This window comes from Pelobates fuscus, chromosome 6 (assembly GCF_036172605.1).
Source record: "Pelobates fuscus isolate aPelFus1 chromosome 6, aPelFus1.pri, whole genome shotgun sequence".
Lineage (NCBI taxonomy): Eukaryota > Metazoa > Chordata > Amphibia > Anura > Pelobatidae > Pelobates > Pelobates fuscus.
Window position 1 is genome coordinate 280732886 of NC_086322.1, and position 27032 is coordinate 280759917.

The 27032-nt window shown below is 43.7% G+C and overlaps 1 protein-coding gene across 1 annotated transcript; it reads right to left on the bottom strand.

Annotated features, from left to right (window-relative positions):
• SLC35B1 (solute carrier family 35 member B1) lies at positions 1 to 25172 on the bottom strand. Its single transcript, XM_063459266.1, has 9 exons — positions 24910 to 25172; positions 21581 to 21684; positions 20532 to 20662; positions 18466 to 18496; positions 16052 to 16212; positions 15076 to 15202; positions 2635 to 2741; positions 1244 to 1397; positions 1 to 259 (listed from the first exon to the last, which is right to left on the bottom strand). Exons 1-9 carry the CDS (start codon positions 25068 to 25070, stop codon positions 204 to 206), a joined length of 1032 nt encoding a protein of 343 aa, XP_063315336.1. The 5' UTR covers positions 25071 to 25172; the 3' UTR covers positions 1 to 203.
• Between the last annotated feature and the right edge of the window lie 1860 nt (positions 25173 to 27032).

The following is a 27032-nucleotide window of genomic DNA, read 5'->3' on the forward strand; positions in this document are numbered from 1 at the left end:
TTTAACGCTTCTCAGGTCTTTAATGTTCCCTTAACTTTGCTTAAAACATCCTCCATTTCAACAATAAAATAAGTCAGAATGATGCATTTCTGGTAAAAAAAAAAAAAAAAGAAAAGAAAAGAAAAAAATATATATATATATATATTATTAAACAGTGAATGAGGTCTGATTATGTCTTTTAAAAAGTCTCCTGGAATGAGGTGTCAGTGGGCCGACTTTTTGGATCCTCCTTTACCAAATTTGGCATCAAGTCCTAAACCTGTGGAAAACAGGAGACAGAGTGGTGAGTGTGGCAGGAAGAGAGTGGGCACAGCGCGTGAGCTGCGCTGTCATATACTATGAGTGTGCGCCTGTGGCTCATTGTGTTAGTGGCTCTGCCAAGCTCAGCTGGCAACACATCCCCATGTCACTAAGCAACAAGACAGCATTGTGGATACATGGACACGTTCTCCAGAGAGTAAAGTGACTTAGTTATATTAAGGATTATTATTTTATACTCTGATTATATTCATCTTTTTCACAACCTGCAACTGAATACTGTAAACGGGAAAAATAGCTCACATATGGTTTCAAATACCAATTTATTTTAGACGCTCTGTTTCCAGCTACTGACAGGTCATATAACATTCGGTACAATGATGACGTCACGCATTGTGACAGCAACACCCCCTACATCAGGTCTGTCCAACCTGCGGCCCCCCAGATGTTGCCAAACTACAACTACCATGATTCAGTCAATGAAACAGATAGCCAGGGAATCATGGGAGTTGTAGTTCAGCAACATCTGGGGGGCCGCAGGTTGGACAGCCCTGCCCTACGTTATTTGTGGGAGGAGGGAAAATAGCTTATTGCACGCACGTGCATTATATAAATCTTAATACCTCTAACTAGCCGCTTTGTATCTGTGGTATACTTATAAAGTAACACTACTACTTATGTACAGGTCTTTGCAAGAGGATGTCTACACATGTATTGCATTGATGGCTAACCTTGCTATGTGGATGTTTTTGAACGACTTTTCCTCGTTGCTCAGTCAGTCTACACAGAGGGGTATATTTTAGAGTAAAAGCAGGTGTTCATTTAAACTGCACCACTTTTTACATGAAATATGTTTCTATGACAACCATTGTAGGATGTCAATTCGCTTAGCTTGTGACCCATTACCTTGTTTTCATACACTGATAAAACAGATAGGTTGCACATGAAATGTTATATACGCCTCCATTAAGCCCGTGGCACTTACCCATAAACACTAGTACGGTTCCAATCCACTGCAAGACACTGATCGGGTTGGAGAAAAGGAGCACAGACGCCAGGATGGTAAAGAACTTCCGAGTAGTTGTAATAATTGAACATGTTAATGGACCAAAGTGGACTACGGTCATAAAGATAAAGGCCTGGTATGGACAGAGAAAAAAGCAAAAACAAATCATTTTTAAACCTATTGAACAATGGCACCTGGGGAACCATATATAATCATTTCCCCGATGAAACCAGCTTGTATCTTGCTTGTGATATACTGGTTACGGTATATGTTCCCTTTGTAAATGGGCTGAGAAATCTATTGGGCGTTTGCTAAATCCCTCTTGAAGATGGACACTGCACTGGATGCATGTACTATCACTGTTGCGCAAAATTTGTTTATATACCTCTACACCAGCAGCAGAGAGTTAAAAAGTTCAGTTCCATGTAGCTCAATTTACATACTGCAATTGCAAACACGGACATTAGCCGTACAGATAAAAAAAAAACAACACTGTCACCTCATCCTGCCAAACGAGGATATCCTAAAGATATCATTTTATCAAATACTCATATTGACTCTTGTGGAATTTCAACGAAATCCCAACCCAGTCAAAAGATATACTGAGACTATGTATGGACTCATTTGTTCCTTTAAATTTTGCAATCTGTTTTTTTTACACCACAATGTAAAATTAATTTAAAAGGGTCGTTATAATGAAAACATACACGAACAGTAGGAGATTTCACAATCAGTGTTTTCCCCAACACCAAAGTATGCAATGGCAACAGTACAAGTTTCACAACAGTCACGATATTTATCTTCGATGTACAATGACAATCTAAAAACACAATTTTGGCACGTGACATCAATGACATTCAAATCTTATAGGTTTGCATTAGATTTCCACGTGTCAAATATAGGTAGGAATATAAATATAATCTACACAACTGTGGCCGCTGAATAGCCAGCATATGTATAGAATAAAATAAATTTACTAGAAGCTTGCTTCTGTCGCCTCCAATATTTTCTTAGCAGGCGATACGCACAGGTGTGTGCATGCTTTGAATGTCAAATTATTTTAGAATACCTTAATATTAACGGAGGATTATTTCCATGCAGAATGAATGCACACATCTCAAGCCAACACAACTGCTTTATCAAAGTCAACTTTGTCCACGTTAGCTTAGTTAGTCCAGCATGCTTAGCAAATCATTGTAGTTAAGGCTGGACAAAATCGACATTAATAACGCAAAGGGGTTAATTCTGCATTATCACTGCAGTGAGAGGGGTTAGGTTGATTAAGAGGGTGACTTTAAACAATTCAGGCCATGTACAACACAATACGCTTAGTTTGCAGCATCGGAATGCCAGCCGATGACTTTACTCACCTGTCCCAATGCACTTGTGAGACTGAAGAGTAGGATGTTGTAGATAATATTCGGATAACGCTCTGTAAAGCTCAGGAAATCCCACAGCTCACCCGTAAACACAACACCTAAATGTAAATAGATGTCAAAGATCAGGAAAAGGCTAAATCTGAACAATATTAAATCCAAGACATTTTACTCAATTTGTCTCACATTCGCGAACCCTAGTGTGTTCTTCTTTAAGGGGGGAAACATAGGATGAAAAATTTGCTTTATCTTCAGCTGGAAAAATCGTTTTTCCTACAGGATTTGTTTTCATTACTTTTCTTTCTTCCCCATGTTTAATAATCTGTCACAGCATGTTGGTGAGCAATGTGGTTGGTTTTATTTTTTAACCTCACCCCAGCAAACATTATTCAAATATTTACTGTGGTGAGCTGGCAGGGGAAGATGCACACTTTTTTCCAATGGGACTTCCAAATGACCATAGCCACCTTCCTTCCCACGATGTGCGAAACGCTTAACTGATAATTAATTCGCATTAAATGATAGGAAAGTCTTACATTCAGCATAAATGAAAATAAAAGAATATATATATATTCATTTTTCATATATTCATTTTTTTTTAAGCAAAACAAGTCGCCAACTAAAAATGCAGATATCCGTTGCCAACTAGAAATAATTTATGATAATTCATATTTAATGGGACACTAAGCTTTTAAAATAATTTTAGCTAAGTTAAGTGGTTTTGATGTAAAAAGCATGCCAATGGAGTCTGACTGCTCAATTCTCTGCAAATTTAAATCGCTTTATTTGTGCAGCCCTAGCCACACCTCCCCTGCCTATGACTCACACAGCCTCCCTAAACGCTTCTTGTAAAGAGAGCTCTTATGTTAGAACTTCCGTTGCTGCACACTGTGTTTTATTGATAATTTCTTGTCTCCTACTCTGTAAGCCTGAACCTTGTGCTTGATTAAAGTTCAATTAACAAGGCAGGAGAAAATAACTTCTAAAAGAAACATGCTGTGCAGCAAGCTCTATTAGAAAATTAAACCGTTTTCTCATGTAGGTTGTGTGAGTCACAGCCAGGGGAGGTGTAACTAGGGCTGCATAAACAGATACAAAAGTGATTTAACTCCTAAATGGTAGAGAGTTTCCAGGGGTATGATCGATACACCAGACCTGCTTTATCAACTTAAAGTTGTTTTGGTGCTTACAGCATTCATTTAAGTTACTACTCTGCAATTAAAAAACACAACAGATGAGACCATGACTTCTGATCCTAACATTGTCATGGGTCTTTGGCTCCACTGTCACTGACCACTTGAATTTATCAACTTCTATATTTAATCTGGAAGATCCCTTGCCATTACCAATCTCTACTGTTTATCCAAGCATATGTTCAAGTCTGATAGACCTAACAAAGCGAGTGTAGTATTGAATTATGATCAGAGTAGCATTTGCCAATACAGTGTTGCAACCAAGTCAACTTGCTAGCTTTCACAAACTACAGGCAGTGCAATGTTGCAAATGTCTTCCAATGTTCAATATGACATCCACTTCACACAGACAAAGGCTGAATTGAAATGTATAAAAGGCAGTTTAGGTCAAGCATGGCACTGCGGATGTTTGTGAAGTACATGATTCATAGGAGACACTTCTGAGGGTTTATTCATTAAAAAGGTCAATTGTGGTGAACTTAACACTAAAAATCGCAAAGTATGTGCTAAAACAGCCAAGCTGAGACTATAAAAGGAGCTTGGGTTATGAAAAAAATAAAAAAATCATTGCCTTTTTAGCTAGTTTTGCAATCAGGTTTTCAACTGGCTATTTCTCTGTTACAAAAAAAATAACCATCGATGGACAATGTAGCTAAGAGACCAGATATCAACTTGAAGCCAAGATTGCTTTCATGAAACACTGGTAGTTAAACATTCCTCTCCCCGAAGACCGCCAGTGGCAGCTTGCAGAGATGGTCTTATGGGACCAATGCTTCGACGAAAGGTTTAACAATCTCTGGTGTAGAAACATGTAAATTGAATATTTAACACACGCTTCATATAGATTTAGCAATTTGTCCATAAACAGTACTTTCCCACCTTAAACAATGCATACACCCCTTCTAACACTGCAAGGAACCTTAAAAAAGAAAATAAACCCTTTGGTCTACTAGAATGTAATTTTGGGATCTTCAAAGCACCATCAATTCCCTCTCTGTTAATACCTACTGGTTGCTTACGCAAAACACTTCGGCTGTTATTGACCAACAGTGACCAAAAACTAAATGCAAACAGAGGATCATGGGAAATATAGAACAGGAAAAAATGATGGACAACAGGTGTTGGCTTCCCATGTTTAATAAAGTATTCTAACCAGAGCTTCTGGGTTGGGCAAATTAAGATGTCAGGTAGTGGGTCAGGAATTCTACATTGTTCAATCACCATTTCTAATGACAGTTGATAAAATAAAATAAAAAGGGACACTATAGTCACCAAAACAAACTTTAGCTTAATGAAGCAGTTTTGGTGGATAGATCATGCCCCGGAAGTCTTACTGCTAAATGTTTCTGCCATTTAGGAGATAAGTCATTTTTGTTTCTTTTTATGCAGTCCTAGTCACACTTCACCTGGCTGTGACTGACAGCGTGCATGAAAACAAAATGGTTTCATTTTCTATCATATGTAACTTGTTTTAAATGTGTTTATCTCCTGCTATGTAAATTAAGCTTTAATTACATGCATGAGGCCCCTGCAAGGTCTAGCAAGCTACTAACAGAGCAGGAGATAAGACATTTTAAATTAAACAGAATTTACAATAAAGTAGATGTAAACATTAGATGACTCTTTACAGGAAGTGTTTAAGAAGACTTTGTAAGTCACATGCAGGGAGGTGTGACTAGGGCTGCATAAACAAATTGATTTAACTCCTAAATGGCAGAGTCAAGCAGTGATACTGTAGGGGCACGATCTGTACACCAAAACGGCTTCATTTACCTAAAGTTGTTTTGGTGACTGTAGTATCCCTTTAATTATTCAGGAAATGCTAGTTATTATATACAAAATACATAGGCTGTCCTTCGCTGCTGCCAATGTATTTGTGAGATGAGGTGGTCTCATCTGATGCTTTTATTTCTTCTTCACAATGGGCTTTTATTCTGCCCTACCCACCATCTTGCCTCAGGGACGTAGCAAATTCCATACATGGAGCAAATCTGGCAAGGGTCAAGGTGTCAGAAAAATACACCATTGTTTTATTAATAACCTAATCTGTATTTTCACCCTAAAGTCATTGGCCTTCATCAGAGGTGAATCTCATAAAGTACAAGAGCTGCTCTGTGCTTCTTCACACGAGAATTATTTTAATGAATGTTTTTTTCATTTCGCATGGTTTCAATTGTCAAAACAGTAGGCTGCATTCTGCGGGTTTGTTTTCTTGTCATAAAAATAGTAGCGTGCCCTAGTGTTAAAGGTCTGTTGTAGTTATTTTTATCTGAATCATTTATTCATTGCAATGTAATATTCGGACAGTTTGTAAAGTGCTGTATATCTTAAAGACGTAGGGTTTCCAGTGTCTATATCAAGCAGCGCCACCTGCTGGATGTTGGTATTGTACGTGCATGGATTTGCTAAGAATTGTGAAAGCTAGAACCTCAAACAAAAATACTTGATAAGATCAAATAGGAGTAAGCCATTTAGGGAGACTACCCAGCGCTCTACTTAAAAGAACAATTGCAGACTATTGTAATGGGTATAGTACCAGAGAGTCTTGGCACCCTCCCACAGTAAGTAATGAAAATGTTTAAAGGGATACTCCAACCAGAACAAAACACAATTTACATTAAATAAGCCCTAACTATTCCCCTGCCCCCCAGTAAAAAAGATTTTAACTTACCTTAACCCCTTAAGGACCAAACTTCTGGAATAAAAAGGGAATTATGACATGTCACACATGTCATGTGTCCTTAAGGGGTTAAACTAGTGCCGGGCAAAGCTCCTGGCACTGATCTTCCACACCCCGTAATGATGTCACCCGGCACATGCGCGGTTCAATCACAAGCTTCTCATAAGGAATCCTGTGACTAGACTGATTTGCGGTCTCAGAGTATGGGTCAGCAAGGGGAGGGAGAGGGTGTGTGGGAAGGAGGGGGAATGGAGGATTTCTGCCAGTTATTGACCTCGGGGAGGCAGGAGGAAAGAGCTATCTTTCCCTTGCAAGCACTCTGCCTGCAAGGGGAAAGTCTTTGCCTGTTTGACAGCATACTTTGTGCACTGACAATAGATGGAAAATACGCACAGATTTGATGTTAGGTAACCCGGTACAGAGTTCTGGGCTTCCCAAGTCATGTGTTCAGCGTGGGGGGAGCAACAATAGCTCAGCATTTACAGTGTTTCAAGACTAAATACTGCACATACAGATTGCGATCACCATGACCATTTCAAATCAGTGAAATGGTCTTGGTGGTTTGAGTAAGAACAATCAGACAACTTACTCCTGCAGGAGAATCTGGATGTCTCCTTCTAAGTTAAGTGCGGCCCGATACAAGGACACACTCATTGGTTGAGAGCACTCAACTCACACGCTCAATCAATGAGTGAGGCACTGCCCTGGTTGGCTCTGCTGAGCTAAACCGATTCAAGTTGAAAGAGAAACCAGAAGCACGGCTGCAGCGACTGGGTCCAAGGTAAGTTGTCAAACCATTCATGATCAGTTTGACTACTTACTCTGGAAGGACACCAGGTCACTCTTGGCGCCATAACTACTATAGAGGATTTTAATGGTTATGGTTCAATGCAAACAAACTTTCCATTCAGGAGAAATATGCCACCACTGATGTTATATTCATTCAAATAAGCTAGAGCCTGATCACTCACCTGCTGGACAAATTATATAGATCCACTTCTGTCTACTACTCAGGGGAGGGAGAACAAGTGATTAATGCTTTTCAAAAGACTATGGACAAAGGCACACGTAAGAAGTCACCGTCCCATCAAGCAATATGCCAAGTGCAAATTAGAGAGGTATATAGTACATAAAGTACAAAAATCTCACTATTTTAGGGGTGTAGCACTAACTACACTTACGCTGCAGTGTAGCTATAATTAGAAATAGTGTTTACCTTTATCTCACACTGGCCATTCCAAGTACCAGCACTATGGAACAGCAGACTCCTCTACTTCAAGTTAGAGCTGAACATCACATAGCAGTGAGAAAAAAAAAACTATAATAAAATGTAAAGAGCTGCTAAGGAATAGCCAGAGTTTGTAGCTTGCTAAATAGCTCACAGCTTCCCACTGTGCTGGAAACAGAAACGTCATCTTTAAAAAAACAAAACAAACAAAAAAAAACGCTCATCAAATGATCATCTGCATTGAAGTTGGAAATCTTTTATTAGATTTATTTTTTTTTTATAAAGAAACTGATGAAAAGATTTTAAAAAAAAAAATCAAAAGAAGACATAGTCAGCTTTTCAGAACGCAGTATAATACCGACATGTAAACCTTACTTATTGGTGCAAATAAAGGGCCCTGTGCTGAGTTTCCTGGGCAACTTGTGTCAGATCCCAGTGTTTCTAGTTTATTATAAAGAAGTTGATAAACACCTCACTCTGTTACACTGTTGCAGTGTGCCTCCATGATCTTACCATTTCGCTATTAGGAATAAGAATGTCATTGCTCTTGAGAAGTTTCTACCTTACCACGTCCCTCCTCCAATGAACATTAAATATACACAAACCTAATGCCACCAATTTAATTTGTTTAACGACTGTATTTTAGAACAGAATGTGATACTTCGAGACTGCAAGAAAGGCCAGTGCGGCATCAAGGGAAAGTACGCTTTTGCCTAAAATGTGTCAAGGAGATGCATTGTAGGCCCCAATGCCATGTGGACTAGAGGCTACTGGTGGAGTAAGAGGGAGTAGCTCGCACCTCCAATGAGTAAAGGTCGCTTTCAGTGCTCCCACTTAATTCACCACTTCCTCCTCAGTCCAAGAGCTGCATAAGGTATAAAGGAGCAATTCAAAATTAGAAAAACAAACATGATTTTTGATTCATGACCTCTGCTCCCATAATAGTTAGATGAACCGTTTTTATGTACCTTTAGTTACACGTCTGTCTGCAACCATAGAGCAGCCGCTCTTATCCCGGGTGATATCATCAGTTATGATGATCTCAGCCAATCCAATGGTTCTCCATATGGAAGCATGGGGGGATAATGTGCATGACGCCATCGGCATCTCCTCATGGAAATGCTTTAGCTTAATGCATCTCAAAGAAGAGAGACTTCATACAGAGCACGAAGACCTTGAAAGTAAGCACATCTAGTAGTTGTTCGAGTGACAGTCACGAGAGGTGACCAAGGGACAAATGTAAACACTGCCTTTTCTCAATGTTTACAATCAGAACCCTATAAGGTCAGTCTTTTTCACCAGAACCACTCCACTAAGTTGTAATTGCTTTTAGAGAGAGTGTCCCTTTAAGAGAAACTAGAAAGAAATCAAAGTCATGAAAAACAGTAGGGTGAGACTGGACACAGGACGGGGGTCAAACTAATTTTACCTAAACTTTGTTGCAATGACCCCGATTTAAAGTCTGAACAACTTTAGCTTAATGAAGCAGTTTTGGTGTATAGAACATGCTCCTGCAGCCTCACTGCTCAATCCTCTGCCATTAAGGAGTTAAATCCCTTTGTTTATGAACCCTAGTCACACCTCCCTGCATGTGACTTGCACAGCCTTCCATAAACACTTCCTGTAGAGAGAGCCCTATTTAGGCTTTCTTTATTGCAAGTTCTGTTTAATTAAGATTTTCTTATCCCCTGTTTTGTTAATAGCTTGCTAGACCCTGCAAGAGCCTCCTGTATGTGATTAAAGTTCAATTTAGAGATTGAGAAACAATTATTTAAGGTAAACTACATCTGTTTGAAAGTGAAACCAGTTTTTTTTTATGCAGGCTGTGTCAATCATAGCCAGGGGAGGTGTGGCTAGGGCTGCATAAACAGAAACAAAGTGATTTAAAGGGACACTATAGTCACCTGAACAACTTCAGCTTAATGAGGTTGTTCAGGTGAGTGCTACAGCTACCCGGAGCCTTTTTCTTGTAAGCACTGTATTTTCTGAGAAAATGCAGTGTTTACATTGGAAGCTTGGAACACCTCTTGTTGCAGTCAATCAGACGGCCACCAGAGGGACTTCCGAGTTCAGAGGCCCTAAAAAGGCCTCTCGTCCGATGCATTCTGGGTGAATGCATCAGACGGGCTATCAGCACACAAAGCACTGTGAACGCGCTTTGTGTGCTGATAGCCTGTCAGCACTGCTGTGGGCGTGGCTTCAGCTGACAGCTTCAGCTGACAGCTGAAGCCCGAACCCACAAGGACGCTTACTGTCCACAATAGTGGTTGAAGGGGGGGGGGGGGTAGACCTACTCTCCTTCCCCCCCCCCCCGGCCCCCACCGCCGCACAGGGGTGGGGGCCCTAAAATTATCAATAAGGGTGGGACCTATTGTCCCCCCCGGCCCCCACCCCTGAGCGGTGGGTGGGGGCCCTAAAATTATCGATAAGGGGGGGGACCTACTGTCCCCCCCCCCCGGCCCCCACCCCTGTGCGGCGGGTGGGGGCCCTAAAATGATCAATAAGGGGGGGACCTATTGTCCCCCCCGGCCCCCACCCCTGAGCGGTGGGTGGGGGCCCTAAAATGATCAATAGGGGGGGGGACCTACTGTCCCCCCCGGCCCCCACCCCTGTGCGGCGGGTGGGGGCCCTAAAATTATCAATAAGGGGGGACCTACTGTCCCCCCCGGCCCCCACCCCTGAGCGGTGGGTGGGGGCCCTAAATACAAAGGGGGGGGACCCTAGTTAACCCTCCCCCCCCCCAAAAAAAATATCTCCCTACCTACCCCCCTCACCCTAAAAATAATGAGGGGGGACCATTAACTAAAAACCTGTAAAAAAGAAAAAAAGAGATAAAATCAACTTACCATTCGATGTTTTCTTTCTTCTAAAATCTTCTTTCTTCAGCCCCAAAAAAGGCCAAATAAAAATCCATAATAACCGACGCAATTAAAAAAAAAAAAAAAACGAGCGCAAAAAAAATAATCCATCTTCACCCATGGAGGGCTCCGCGCAGACTGAGCTCCGCAGGGTGGGGAAGGCTTATAAAGCCTTGCCCCGCCCTGCAATTAGGCTAAGAACACTCTGATTGGTGGGTTTAAACCAATCAGAGTGCTCTTTGTCATTTTACAAGCGTGGGAAAGTTCTTTGGAATTTTCCCACGCTTGTAAAATGACACAGAGCACTGTGATTGGATGGCTTGAAACCCATCCAATCACAGTGCTCTGTGTCATTTTACAAGCGTGGGAAAATTCCAAAGAACTTTCCCACGCTTGTAAAATGACAAAGAACACTCTGATTGGCTTAAACCCACCAATCAGAGTGTTCTTAGCCTAATTGCAGGGCGGGGCAAGGCTTTATAATCCTTCCCCCGCCCTGCGGAGCTCAGTCTGCGCGGAGCCCTCCATGGGTGAAGATGGATTATTTTTTTTTTTTTTTAATTGCGTCGGTTATTATGGATTTTTATTTGGCCTTTTTTGGGGCTGAAGAAAGAAGATTTTAGAAGAAAGAAAACATCGAATGGTAAGTTGATTTTATCTCTTTTTTTCTTTTTTACAGGTTTTTAGTTAATGGTCCCCCCTCATTATTTTTAGGGTGAGGGGGGTAGGTAGGGAGATATTTTTTTTGGGGGGGGGGGGAGGGTTAACTAGGGTCCCCCCCCTTTGTATTTAGGGCCCCCACCCACCGCTCAGGGGTGGGGGCCGGGGGGGACAATAGGTCCCCCCCTTATTGATAATTTTAGGGCCCCCACCCGCCGCTCAGGGGTGGGGGCCGGGGTGGGGGACAGTAGGTCCCCCCCCTTATTGATAATTTTAGGGCCCCCACCCGCCGCACAGGGGTGGGGGCCGGGGGGGGGACAGTAGGTCCCCCCCCTTATTGATCATTTTAGGGCCCCACCCACCGCTCAGGGGTGGGGGCCGGGGGGAGACTGTAGGTCCCCCCCCTCATTGATAATTTTAGGGCCCCCACCCGCCGCACAGGGGTGGGGGCCGGGGGGGGGACAGTAGGTCCCCCCCCTTATTGATCATTTTAGGGCCCCCACCCGCCGCTCAGGGGTGGGGGCCGGGGGGGGGGGGCAGTAGGTCCCCCCCCTCATTGATAATTGTAGGGCCCCCACCCGCCGCTCAGTGGTGGGGGCCGGGGGGGGACAGTAGGTCCCCCCCCCTTATTGATAATTTTAGAAAGCGAGCTGAGCTGTCAGTCAGACAGCTCAGCTCGCGAACGCGCATTCCGCGCACATGCGCGGTAAAGCGCTCAGGTTCTTCATAGGGCGGCATTCAATGCCGCTCTATGAAGAACGCGATTGGTGCAGCACGAAGCCGTCCCATTGGGCCCCGCGATTTCATCATTTTGACGAAAAAGGGGGGGCGGCCTAGCGGGGAGCTCGGCGCTGGAACGGAGGTAAGTTTTTAATATAAAAACACCTAAAAAAATTTTTTAAATGAATGAAAGTTCATATAAAAGCAAGAAGGAAGGCTGGGGGACCTGTCTTTCTTGCTTTTATATGGTGACTATAGAGTCCCTTTAACTCCTAAATGACAGTGCATTGAGCAGTGAAATTGCAGGGGAATGATCTATACACTAAAACTGCTTTATTTAGCGAAAGTAATTTAGGTGACTATAGTGTTCCTTTAATGAATCTTCACACAATCACAGATTCAATAGGGCCTCGAACCAATTGTAACCAATTTAAAAAGGGTTCAAAATCCTTGCCTGGAAATTATAGACCTGTGAGCTTAACTTCTGTGACAATATTTGAAGGGCTATTAAGGGATAATATTCAGAAATTCATTGGGCAGAACTTTGTTATTATCAATAATCAGCATGGTTTTATGAAGCACAGGTCATGTCAAACTAACCTAATTGCATTCTACAAAATAAGTAAGTAGAAGTATAGATCAGGGTGTTGCAGTGGATGTGATCTATTTGGATTTTGCCATGGCATTTGATACGGTTCCTTCAAACTAAAAGAAATTGGTCTAGATGAATATTCTTGTTCTTGGGTAGAACATTGGCTTGAAGGATAGACAAGTTGTCATTAATGGTACATTTTCAGGCTGGACAAAAGTGGTAAGTGGTGTCCCTTGGGGTTCTGTTCTGGGACCTCTTCTATTTAACGTATTTATAAATGATCTTGCAATAGGCATTTAAAGCCATGTTTCAGTGTTTGCAGATGACACAAAACTTTGTAAAGTAATACAATGTGAGCAGGATATTGCTTTGCTGCAGAGGGATTTGGATAGATTTGGAGGACTAAGCACTAAAATGGCAGATAAAATTTAATGTAGAGAAATGCAAAGTTATGCACTTCTGGGTGAAGAATACACAAGCAACTTACACCCCAAATGGTAGTGAATTAGGGATAACCACACACACAAGAAGGATTTGGGAATTGTTATAGACAACAAATTAGACAGCAATATGCAATGTCAATCTGCAGTTGCTAAGGCCAGTAAGGTTTTGTCATGTATAAATAGGGGCATCAATTCTCGGGATGAAAATACAATTTTGCCTCTTTAAATATCGCTGGTAAGACCACACCTTGAATATGCTGTGCAATTTTGGGCACCTGTTCTAAAGAAAGATATCATGGCACTAGAAAAAGTGCAGAGATGAGCTACAAAATTGATAAAAGGAATGGAGCATTTTAGTTACGAAGAAAAGTAAAAAAAATGTAAAATCTCTTTAGTTTGGAAAAACGGTGCCTCAGACATGATAACATCACACAAATTTATACTACAGGGCCGTTGAATGCTTCAATCTGATTGGTTGACGAACATTCTAAGGTGTGCATTATTTTCAGGGAGACACATGGCTAAAGTAGTTCCAGACAGGTCTTGACCGCATTACAGTTGCGTAAGAAATTAGTCCTACATACAAGAGCGTTTTAATGACAAAACTTGACAAACGTCTTGAAATACATCATCTGAACAATGTTTCGAGGTGTGGCAACTGTAGTATAAGCGGAATAATTGACTCCAGGCCATTGAACGATTAGAAAAAAATAATGCTTCGCGTCATGACCGCATTACCACCTTGGGTGTGCATTATTTTCCTAATAATTCAACGCCCTGTCGTCAATTATTCCTTACATATTCGGGGCCAGTACAGACCATTATCTGGAAATCTATTCATAAACAGGGCTACACATAGGACACAAGGTCACGCATTTAGGCTGGAAGAAAGGAGATTTAATCAAAGGCAAAGAAAAGGTTATTTTACAGTAAGAGTAATAAGGATATGGAATTCTCTGCCTGAAAAGGTGGTTTTGTCAGAGTCCATACAGAATGATGTTTAAACTGCAATTGGATAAGTACTTGCAAAAACATAACATACAGGGATATAATTTCTAATTAGTGGGGTAATAGCTGCTTGATCCACGGAGAAATCTGACTGCTATTTTGGGGTCAAGAAGGATTTTTTTCCCAGTTTGTTGCCAAATTGGAAGCGCTTCAGACTGGGTTTTTTGCCTTCTTTTGGATCAACAGCAAAAACATATGTGAGGAAGGCTGAACTTTATGGACGCAAGTGTCTTTTCAGTAACTGTGCAACTTTTTTCCCCTTCTGGTGTCAAGCTTCTGTGAATTCCAAAGGTATGTCAGGTCCTTTCTGCCCACGAGCAGTGTATTAACAGTGCTGTGCACACGGTCAGTCCTGGTTGACTGGCTGATGGCTACTGGTCATCCTGCTGTTCTTTGTAATATAAACCAAATAGATTCTGCAACTCGCTGACCAATGAAAACACACCGAAAATAACACTGATCTATTTAGTGGCTCGTGATATGCAAGTTTTAAACAGGGAAGGCTACTTAAAGGGACACTGTAGGCACCCACTGAAGTGGTCTAGGTGCCAACTCCCATCACCCTTAACCCTAGAGTGGTAATTATTGCAGTTTTTATAAACTGCAATAATTACCTGCTAGGGTTAACTCCTCCTCTAGTGGCTGTCTACCACTTTGGTCATCTAAACAACACTGAACGTCCTCACGCTATGCATGATGACTTCCAGTGTCACCCGAATCCCCATAGGAAAGCATTGAATAAAGCTTTCCTTTGGGGAAATTCTAATGCGAGCAGGGCCATTGCCGTGCATGTGCATAACGTCTCCCCTGCCGACGGACGTCGGCGAGGGAGGAGCTGACCCAGGTTAGTGACAGAAGGGGTTAGTAACCCCTTCAGCGCCACAGGAGGGGGCCTTGACAGAGAAGGAAGCTATAGTGCCAGGAAAACAAGTCCGTTTTTCTGGCACTATAGTTTCCCTTTAAAATATCGATTTCCATTACTTACAGGGGAGACTAATGTAGACAAAGTACATTAAAAAAGGTATTAGAGAGAAATTTTAGCAAATAGTTTACCTGCTCCCAGTATTAGGCTGGACCACAGATTGACATGAAGCATCATTTGGTAGGAACCAGTCTGGAAATGCGCCCGCATGTGGTCCTGAGACACCCCTGTCAGCCCATCAAGGGTCAGAGAGAGAAGCTGAGGGAAGAACGAAGAGAGGTTTGTGCAAATAACTGATTATGTGCTTTCAGTAGCCAGCCTGGAATGAGAGATTGGGGATTGCCAATGTTCATTCTGTGCATTGCGCATACACAAGCTCTTATTCATTGGCTAATAGCGCTCAAGAGACTCTCAGTCAATGAATGAATGCCAGTTATGTCTTCTGCAACTCTGCAGAAGTCGCATGTGGCCTAGCCTCTATCCTTGGAAGATGGTGCTCAGAGAGACAAAGGCAAGCCTTTGCAAAATGGCTCGTTAGAGGAGATTGCTGACTAGAAGCGCCTGGCACTATCACCACTACAGCAGGCTGCTCTGGTTATGATGCTTTAAAAAAAAAAAAAAAAAAAAAAGTATATCATTAAAACTTTACTTTTTGTTTGAAATGTATCCTTTCATTTTCGTAATTAAGAAGGTCAAAAGGTCAAGCAGGGCTCATTCATGGTAAGAGTAACGATACCATAACCACTACTGCTTATTTGTTTCTATTTATCTGTATAGATGCATTTGCTCTATACAGCCCCCCCCCCCCCCCCCCCCCCAAAAAAAATCCCCAAACAAACACACAGGATCAGGTGTAATTTTCCATAAAGTGTCTGGGGTATTACTAAAGATCAAACAAAGTGAAAGATATTGCATAAGGACATTAGTAGAAAAGACAAACTCTGAAATCAGTGATCGCCGTGAGATTGGGCCCAGAGAGCTACTTGCAGAGATGTGTTTATTTTGGTAAAGAGCAGGGAATAATATTGACCTAATGATTTTTAAACAGTCAAGGTATTAACCTGCTGAGCAGCGTAATGACCTACTTGCATCCAGAACTTTACTCACCAGCAGCAGTTCTCCGTAGCCAAAGACATGGTCATCACCGGAAGAACCGCCGTTCTTGGGCTTGTACATAAAAAGCGCTACCCCCAGGACAATGAGGAGCACACATAGGTACTTGGTTAGGGGGTATTTCTTTCGAAGGACGGTTGCTCCCAGAATCATCACTGCAAAAAAAAAAAAAAAAAAAGTAAAAAACACTCTATAACGAAATAGATCCTTGCTAGACAGCTACATAAATATATATAGTAATTAGACTGGGTTTTAACTATAATGCTTTCTCTACTACTATATTACAGGAATACCCCAAGCACCATAACCACTACAGTTTGGTTATTCCCTCCCTTGTAAGTAATCAAACCACTAACAGATTAACTTCTTAGCTGGGGTCCACTGGGCGCTGGCACTGCCTCTTTACTTGTGGTCTGCGAGCTAGCATCTTCCAGCTCTCCTCAGCTAATCCACGTAGTACAGGGCCAGCTCATTGGCTGAAGGCATCAGTTGATTGCGCTCAGCCAAAGAGCTAACTTCTGCAACACCAAACACTTGGCCAGTTTTCATTTTAGCTAGAGTGGCGTTTATAGCAGTCTTTGAAGTAACTTTGATTTCTCACTTTAGTGCATAACCCAGATAATAGTCAATAATTCATCTTTAATGCAATAAAACCTGGTACTGTATAAGTATGGGGGAGAAAAAAAAAAACAAAGACTTAATAAACCCAAAGGTTTACAGGATAAGTAGTTAATCTACTATAAAGTATATATACACACACAAGACAGCAATTCTGACACAATTAGCCTCTTCCCATGTTTGCAAGCTCAATGAAGTGGTCTGGGTGCCAGGTCCCTCTAGTTTTAAACCTGCAGCTGAAAACATAGCAGTTTTAGAGAAACTGCTTTGTTTCACTGAGGGTTAATCCAGCCTCTAGTGGCTGTCTCATTGACAGCCGCTAGAGGCCCTTCTGCGATTCTTACTGTGAAAATCACAGTGAGAAGACGCTAGACGTCCATAGGAAACCATTGAGTAATGCTTTCCTATGGGTGGTTTGAATGCGCGCGTGGCTCTTGCCGCGCATGCGGTGCTGACGTCAGCAGGAGGAGGAAAGGTCACCAGCGCCGAAGGAGCCCAGCGCTGGAGAAAGGTAAGTTGCTGAAGTGGTTTTAACCTCTTCAGCCCAGCGGGAGGGGGGACCTAATGACCCTATAGTGCCAGGAAAACAAGTTTATTTTCCTGGCACTATAGTGGTCCTTTAATATAAGTTCTGATTTCTACCATCTTGCACTGTAACTTTGCCACCTTCTTATTTGTGAATAAAGTTATTGGGCCTGCCTTGAAAGGTATAGCATAGGACGTCATGAGAGGCGCCACACAACATCTCAGGGTAGTGAAGGAAATTCAAAGTGAATTGCAAATTTTAAGTCAAAAATAGTTGAACTGGAATAATTATCCCAGTCAACACGGCTTTCAGTTCATGTACTTTGGCCTTAAATTTGAAACTCACTTTGAATTCAAGACCTTTCTCACTTTAGTGATTCATCCCAATAGGTGATGAGGTCACATACCTGTAATTTTGCACACAAAAAAAAAGAAAAAAAAAGGAAATGTTGGAGAAAGGAAAAGAGAGAGAAAGAAAGAAATTGATCTAGTGTTCGGAAAAGGGAAAGAAGCAAAAAAACTAAAACAAACCCCACACAAAACAAAAACATTCACTTTGTAAGCACAAACCTATATACCGCCTATGTATTCTATGGGTACCTAATGATCATGCTGTTTTATTTAAACACAATGAAGCAGACTTGAAAAATCTATTCAAAATATGTAAATATGGACCAATATAGTTCCCACTTCATTTTAAATTTCATTAGATTTTCTTCATTTTAAAGCAGGAGTAGGCAACCTTTGGCACTCCCGATGTTGTGAACTACATATCCCCTGATGCTTTGCCAGCATTATGGCTGTAAGGGCATTATGGCAGATAGAGTCTGCAACATCTGGAGTGCCGAAGAATGTCTACCCCAGGCTTAAAGGAACACTCAAAGATTTGTGTTGGGATTCTGACTATTGCTTCTCACCACACTATGATTCTCCACTGTAGCAGTTAATTTCCATAAAGAGGGTGCTGTCAGTCACTTGGTACCAGCAAACAAGACACCTATTTTTTTTCTATTGTTCCATACGCTAGGATAAAGTTTTGCTGACACTGTATAGATTGTTTAATTCTCCAGGCGGACAATGCTCTGACAGTCTAGGAGACACATGGCCTTTCACAGAATTCTCGGGCAGCAACTGACACCCACAGTCTACACAGTGGGAACAAAGAGGGGATTGTGGACAAAGAGGTGGAGGGAAAGAGATCAGTCAAAAAGAACATAGAAAGTATTATAGTCCAGAGGAATGTGAATTTTGCATTATCTACTCACCTGGTATAGGTTTACAGGACTTCCCCAACACCTAGAAGACAGCAGAACAAGTTATATATAAGTAAGAAATACAAGAAGTGTGGTTAACTCTCCAAGTCGTCCTTACACCCCTATCACCGTATGTGATGTCTTAAAACACTTCTCATTTACTGCACACTTCATATATACAGGCTTGATATTTTTTTTTTTTTTTTAACACCATTGATAAGTGTACATCTCCTTGTTAAACATAAAACAAAATAGAAAAAAAACTTTGAAAATATAATAAATATATTTTTTCACACCTCTGCACTCCTAACCCTCTCTCGATCACTCATCAGCACCGTCATTGATGAATACACTTATACTGTATGGTACCGGCTTTAAATAAACTAAAGAAACACTATAGGGTCATGAATACAAATGTGTATTCCTGACCGTATAGTGTTTAAAACCTACCCCCCCAAAAGGGTCCGCCATGGCTGGCTCTGCTCACTCTCCACGTCCTTGGCTGAGATCATCAGAATTGACGATATCTGACAATACTTTACCATAGGAGAGCATTGGGAGGCTATTGTGCATTTGTGGCGCCAATCAGCATCTCCTCATCATCTATAGAAGCATTCAACTCCTCCATGCAGAGTGTGGGGTTGCTTAATGTCAGTGATGCACACTGTACAGTACTGACCCAGGAAGTACTTCTAGTGGCCGTCTGAGTGACTGTCACTAGAGGCATCCCTAGGCCTGAAAAGGCAGTGTTTAAACTGAAAAGCCTGCAGGGACATACGATACACACCAGAACAACTGCATGAAGCTGTAGTTGTTCCGGTGACTATAGTGTCTCCAACTCTTTTACACCTTTTTGTTATATAGTAACCAAGGAGTTTTATTGGTTTCATGGGAATAGAGGATTAGAACAGATTATAAACTACAAAGTCTCTCACAATTAGTGTGAATGACCAGGGAAGCTGTAGACACACATTTCTTGATATAAGTTGCACTTCCCTGTGTGTTGGTTAATGCCGTGTACGACTCAATCTACAAACAATGACATGGCACAACAGTCACTCGTCCTCTAGGGACAGTTTTATGTGACTGTCCCAGCACATCACTTGTCGCAAAAGTTTTCTGTTACTAAAGGAATTCTCCGGGCCCCAAAACCAATACAGCTCCCTGTTGTGGTGCCAGGAGTGCCCTGATGCCCCTTCAATTGTAAGGAGTCAAACCATTAACGATGCCTGGAATGTTCCAATAAAAAGTATTGTAGATCAGATAAGTATCAGGTAGCCTACATCTGTACAGGTGTAGCAGTGTACTGATTTTACAGAGATAAATTGTATGTGGACAGCTCCCTACCAGATACTAATGAAGGATTGAAAGATAGTTCTGTGACTACTGCTAATTGTTATTATCCTGTACTGAACTGCAGAAACAGACATTGAAAAAAGTGGACTTTTGAATGCGTTTTTTCTACATTTCAATAAATTTATTATGTGTATACTTATGTCTCAAAGTTTTTACTGTTCTACCATAGAAGATATAAGCCGCTCGGTGCCAATATTTCAGATAGGAAGAATGAGTGATAAAGTTTAAATATGCATTTCTATATTTAGAAGGATAATACATCTCGAACATTGTTTTCTGTAAGGGACAGCAAATTCTACAAACTATCCATATACAGAAAGTAGCATATACTGTGCTAAAATATCAATCACAAAATGTGAACACAAAGCATCATTAGTAGAGACGTACTCGATACCGCACTCACCAGATAACTCAGGTGCTCTGAAGCCAGGGCTGGCCGGGTCTCCCTTCCAAGATATGCAGAATAAATAACGGTTCAGACACTCCGGGATAACAAAAATAGCAGCTTTATTGGGGCGAAAGCAGCAACGTTTCAACCCTATCGGGTCTTTATCAAACTCGATCCCGGAGTGCCAGAACCATTATATATTCAACACAAAGCATCATGGCAGAAATATGAACGCAATGTGAGTATTCCTTCCATAACCATATCCTCCCTCCCCAGTTTATGTATAACTGTGTAATATTGTTCTACAAAAGCAAGGAATATTGCTTGTTCTCACCTGCGTTGGGTAGTTGACATACAGGAGTGCAGAATTGCTGGACACCATAGCACCAACATAAGAAAGGGAGCAAGCCGCATAGAGCCAGCTATGTGTGCGGTCAGCCTTCCCAGACTCAAAGAAGTGGGTTACTGTAGAGACAGTATCAAACAGAAAATTACACCAATGGCATTTGGAAAATTAAGTCTCAGAGAAATTACAAATCAGACACACATAGGTACTTTGGCGCAGGGCTCCACAAATCCAGGAAGTCGGGTTGCCATGGGAACAAAAAAGTGACACCTTGTGCCTAGACGCAAATAAGATAGCTTCCCTAGCATGCTCTAGCAGCTGGTAGCTCACACTCACTTTTTGACATTGTGTAGCTGACTTCACTGTAGCTGCCCCATGCCTCCTCGGCAAGAACACCCTTAGGCACTCATACCCCCAGCCAGCTGCCAGACAGCTCTCATGGTCTGCAAAGGACCAGGCTCCCTCTGCATACCATGCTAACGTGGAAAGCTTCTGAGATCCCCTTGTTTTCATGTGTACCATTTTAACTCTTTGAGATTAAAGTAAGTTACATAATGTCATTGCATCCCACCTGTGTGTGACGGGCAGGATCATATGTGGCATGTAATTAGATACTTTTTTTTTTAGCGTGCAGAGAACTGCATATGACTGTACCATATAGGGATACACTTACAATCCTTCAGCATGTGGCTACAGAGACAGAAGACAAGATGGAAAAAATAATGAAAAAGTCAGATTGTGAGGGGCAACACATGTCACGAAGACGGGGAACGAGAGGAGAATTGGAAATTTTATGAAAACCGGGATTAAAAGCTGTGGAAAGTGGGAAAATGTCAAAAAGCAGAATAAGACATTCCAGAGTACAGCTGAAACATGGGAGAATTGTGGGGATGGGAATGGGTGGAAACAAAGTCATTACAGGAGAGATCCTGGTATGTCACACTGTAGAACAAATATTGAACAGAAAGTAATTTTAATAAAATCACATTGACAGCATACTTTAGCACTCTCCCCCCTCCCAATTACGCTTTACTTACAAAACTTAGCAAATAAAGAATTAATGATGCACTGGACAAAAACAAGTGACAGAGCAAAATGAAATCTCTCCTGTTTCTCTCCTTCTCCATACTTCCCACGGGTTCTGCAAAACAAAACCAGTGTTTCAGGTTACTGGATTGGGATAATAATATGAACTATACATAGAAAGGCACTTTCAGTCAAAGGTCATGCACAAGTCAGACTTCACATTCAGTAGCTTAAAACATTCATAAAATGTCACGGCACTGGTTATAATGCTGAGTGAGTGGCCTGCATCCATCCTTCTATCCCAGAGTAGTTTATAACCACAGTGATTGGACGGATCTAAGATCAGTCCAAGTTTTGAATGTAGAGCATACACATTGCAAGCACTACGTAGATAGCTCCTTCTCCCTAAAGCTCTGATGAGAACCCAAGCCACAGACATGTGCAGTCAGCTCACTGGGAGATGTGAAAGTTGTCTCACTGTTCGCTGCAAATGGGCAAGTTTAGCATGTATAAATAGGTATCTAGCTAGAGTTGCCAGATCAACTATGTTTTCATCTACAAATTGAGTAAGGAGCACAACCATAAAGGTTTATGTAAAACAGAAAAATCTTTATTCAATAGGTACACACTAATAATATATCTCATTACATGAAAAACCAAGATATAAAGTCATATCATGTTGTAAAACAACAGCCAGAACAATTCTGGATTTATATAGTAACGCCAAATGCGCAATGTGTGAAAAGAAAAAAAAAATGGCAGTATCATAGGTAGTAAAAATGAGATACCAATACAATTAAACCCTACAAATACATATAGAAAAAAATTAAGCATACCAGACCTAGAGAGAATCAGGGACAGAGTCAATCACCAAAAACACCCCCAAAGTTTCGGCAAAAATGCCTTTATCAAGGGAGCCTATGTTTTCAACTAATGTTTTCATAACATATGTCAAGCATCAATGCTAATGGGCAGGCCATAAAAAAAATGGCATGCAGTATGCTAAATTCAGATATGCAATAATGAAACTAATTCAATAAAGGAATATCCTAAGCACCATAACCACTGCAGCTCCTTGTCTTAAACAGTTTTTAGTCAGTACCTAAAGTCTAACCTACCTGCTTTTACTCAAATAATGCCACCTGTACAAACCAGTCTAATACTAATTGGTTAATGCTTAAATGGACTTCCACTCTATGCCGTCTAGTCTACACATCGCAGGCGGTAAATACTGCACTCTCAACCAAACCAGGGTGAGTGGAGGCTGAGTGTGGGAGCAGCCCAGGCAGGGTGAGTGGAGGCTGAGTGTGGGAGCAGCCCAGGCAGGGTGAGTGGAGGCTGAGTGTGGGAGCAGCCCAGGCAGGGTGAGTGGAGGCTGAGTGTGGGAGCAGCCCAGGCAGGGTGAGTGGAGGCTGAGTGTGGGAGCAGCCCAGGCAGGGTGAGTGGAGGCTGAGTGTGGGAGCAGCCCAGGCAGGGTGAGTGGAGGCTGAGTGTGGGAGCAGCCCAGGCAGGGTGAGTGGAGGCTGAGTGTGGGAGCAGCCCAGGCAGGGTGAGTGGAGGCTGAGTGTGGGAGCAGCCCAGGCAGGGTGAGTGGAGGCTGAGTGTGGGAGCAGCCCAGGCAGGGTGAGTGGAGGCTGAGTGTGGGAGCAGCCCAGGCAGGGTGAGTGGAGGCTGAGTGTGGGAGCAGCCCAGGCAGGGTGAGTGGAGGCTGAGTGTGGGAGCAGCCCAGGCAGGGTGAGTGGAGGCTGAGTGTGGGAGCAGCCCAGGCAGGGTGAGTGGAGGCTGAGTGTGGGAGCAGCCCAGGCAGGGTGAGTGGAGGCTGAGTGTGGGAGCAGCCCAGGCAGGGTGAGTGGAGGCTGAGTGTGGGAGCAGCCCAGGCAGGGTGAGTGGAGGCTGAGTGTGGGAGCAGCCCAGGCAGGGTGAGTGGAGGCTGATTGTGGGAGCAGCCCAGGCAGGGTGAGTGGAGACTGAGTGTGGCAGCCCAGGCAGGGTGAGTGGAGGCCGAGTATGGCAGCCCTGGCAGGGTGAGTGGAGGCTGAGTATGGCAGGCCAGGCAGGGTGAGTGAAGGCTGAGTATGGCAGGCTGAGTGTGGCAGCCCTGGCAGGGTGAGTGGAGGCTGAGTATGGCAGCCCAGGCAGGGTGAGTGGAGGCTGAGTATGGCAGCCCAGGCAGGGTGAGTGGAGGCTGAGTATGGCAGCCCAGGCAGGGTGAGTGGAGGCTGAGTATGGCAGCCCAGGCAGGGTGAGTGGAGGCTGAGTATGGCAGCCCAGGCAGGGTGAGTGGAGGCTGAGTATGGCAGCCCAGGCAGGGTAACTGGAGGCCGAGTATGGCAGCCCAGGCAGGGTGAGTGGAGGCTGAGTATGGCAGCCCTGGCAGGGTGAGTGGAGGCTGAGTATGGCAGGCTGAGTGTGGCAGCCCTGGCAGGGTGAGTGGAGGCTGAGTATGGCAGCCCAGGCAGGGTGAGTGGAGGCTGAGTATGGCAGCCCAGGCAGGGTGAGTGGAGGCTGAGTATGGCAGCCCAGGCAGGGTGAGTGGAGGCTGAGTATGGCAGCCCAGGCAGGGTGAGTGGAGGCTGAGTATGGCAGCCCAGGCAGGGTGAGTGGAGGCTGAGTATGGCAGCCCAGGCAGGGTGAGTGGAGGCTGAGTATGGCAGCCCAGGCAGGGTAACTGGAGGCTGAGTATGGCAGCCCAGGCAGGGTGAGTGGAGGCTGAGTATGGCAGCCCTGGCAGGGTGAGTGGAGGCTGAGTATGGCAGGCTGAGTGTGGCAGCCCTGGCAGGGTGAGTGGAGGCCGAGTGTGGCAGCCCTGGCAGGGTGAGTGGAGGCCGAGTGTGGCAGCCCTGGCAGGGTGAGTGGAGGCCGAGTGTGGCAGCCCTGGCAGGGTGAGTGGAGGCCGAGTGTGGCAGCCCTGGCAGGGTGAGTGGAGGCCGAGTGTGGCAGCCCTGGCAGGGTGAGTGGAGGCCGAGTGTGGCAGCCCTGGCAGGGTGAGTGGAGGCCGAGTGTGGCAGCCCTGGCAGGGTGAGTGGAGGCCGAGTATGACAGCCCTGGCAGGGTGAGTGGAGGCCGAGTATGGCAGCCCTGGCAGGGTGAGTGGAGGCTCAGTGTGGCAGCCCTGGCAGGGTGAGTGGAGGCTCAGTGTGGCAGCCCTGGCAGGGTGAGTGGAGGCTGAGTATGGCAGCCCTGGCAGGGTGAGTGGAGGCTGAGTATGGCAGCCCTGGCAGGGTGAGTGGAGGCTGAGTATGGCAGCCCTGGCAGGGTGAGTGGAGGCTCAGTGTGGCAGCCCTGGCAGGGTGAGTGGAGGCTCAGTGTGGCAGCCCTGGCAGGCTGAGTGGGCACTCACATGGTCTCCTGTAAGATGCCATAGTAGAAGTAACAGACGAAGACCCCCAGGAAGCAGACCAGCAGCCGCAGCCTCCCGGAGCCGAGCAGCCCCCCGAGCTCCATCTCTTCTCCTGTCACCGGTACTTCCAGCCGCACATCTCGCTCCGCCGGGGACCTCATACACAGCAGCCGCGACGAACCACCGCAAGGACCCCGGGCGGGGCTGTCCAACGCACTGCCGGCAGAAATAAGCAGGACATTAATTATTAACCCGCCTGCACTCCGCCAGCAAGCAACCTTTGTCCCCACTAACTGCTCCCTCGCTGTATTTACTGAATCCGGTAATAGTACGTGTCGCTATCCCTAGCTCTGACTGCCGCCATCTTGCTCCTCTCACGGCAGCCATAGCACAGCACAGGTACAGCGGCCGCTGGCAGCCATATTGGTACACCCCAGGATGGAAACAAAACTAACAAACAAGTAAAAACCTGGAAACTTTCACGCCTTAGACATTCAGAATTAGAGCTATGTTATTATTGTCAATAAAGTGCCGCCTTCTAGGGAGCAAAACAGTAAAATACTAATTTATAAAGACATCATAGGCAAGGCAGTGCTCTATTCTGTAAATCCATTTTAGAATTTAATATTACCAGGCTCTCTGGTATAGTATATGCATGAATCATTGTAAAACAGGACTCTCTTATAATGCATGCAGTTATCATAGCATTGCTATGGGTTTAGATATAAATTAGCTGCATGCTTCTATTGCACATTATATATAAATATATTATATCAGTGGCTAACAGTGCTCATGGTGTCATTTATAAAACTGCTTTATTTGCTAATGTGAATTCCATCAGGCAGTTATTTGGCCACCTATATTTTGGGTGGAGGGGGTCCTAGCTCACAGCAGGTCCCTCACTAAAGTGATGTAGTCTCATGTGGAGAGTGCTGATTGGTTCTTGGATGACACACATCCACGTGTAATTACCCATGGCAATGAATTGGGAGACAGCTGCTTGCTAACATCAGCCTCAGAAAGTCACCAGAGGCCGGCAAAGCTTCATGGGAGTTGTGGTTCTGAAACAGATGGGGATCTACTTGCTGGACACACTTGGTCTCACTGAGCAAAACTTTGTATAAATACAGCAGACTTTAACCCCTTAAGGACCAAACTTCTGGAATAAAAGGGAATCATGACATGTCACACATGTCATGTGTCCTTAAAGGACCACTCTAGTGCCAGGAAAGCATACTCGTTTTCCTGGCACTAGAGTGCCCTGAGGGTGCCCCCACCCTCAGGGACCCCCTCCCGCCCGGCTTTGGAAAGGGTAAAAGGGGTTAAACTTACCTTTTTCCAGCGCTGGGCGGAGAGCTCTCCTCCTCCTCTCCGCCTCCGATCCTCCCCGTCGGCTGAATGCGCACGCGCGGCAAGAGCTGCGCGCGCATTCAGCCGGTCACATAGGAAAGCTTTCATAATGCTTTCCTATGGACGCTTGCGTGCTCTCACTGTGATTTTCACAGTGAGAATCACGCAAGCGCCTCTAGCGGCTGTCAGTGAGACAGCCACTAGAGGATTAGGGGGAAGGCTTAACTAATTGATAAACATAGCAGTTTCTCTGAAACTGCTATGTTTATAAAACAATTAGTTAACCCTAGCTGGACCTGGCACCCAGACCACTTCATTAAGCTGAAGTGGTCTGGGTGCCTAGAGTGGTCCTTTAAGGGGTTAATGCAGAAAAAGTGCACCAAATGTTTTAATAAAACTAATCAGAATAAGCAGTGGAAATCCTGTTTTATGTAGAAGAAACAATACATGGTGTGCATAGGTGTTTAATTTTATACATTAATAGTTGTGGAAGTGGTGTAGTCTCCATGGAAACCAATGGAATGTTTCTGTTGATGTGTTAAACATTTAGAACTCGGTCACATTAGTTATCTTTTTACACATACATGTATCCGGATTTAGTTATCTTTTTACACATACATGTATCCGGATTTAGTTATCTTTTTACACATACATGTATCCGGATTTAGTTATCTTTTTACACATACATGTATCCGGATGTGACTGCAAATTATTATTAAGTGTCTTCACTGATAATCATTGCATAGGATCTTTACATTGTTATCCCCCCTCTC

Excerpts from the sequence above, each read along its gene's own strand:
- SLC35B1 (XM_063459266.1), bottom strand. The coding sequence starts at position 25,070 with ATGAGGTCCCCGGCGGAGCGAGATGTGCGGCTGGAAGTACCGGTGACA. Across the intron at positions 1,398-2,634 it reads TCACAAGTGCATTGGGACAG|GCCTTTATCTTTATGACCGT; the intron begins GTGAGTAAAGTC and ends TGTCCATACCAG. Across the intron at positions 260-1,243 it reads AACCGTACTAGTGTTTATGG|GTTTAGGACTTGATGCCAAA; the intron begins GTAAGTGCCACG and ends TGTTTTCCACAG.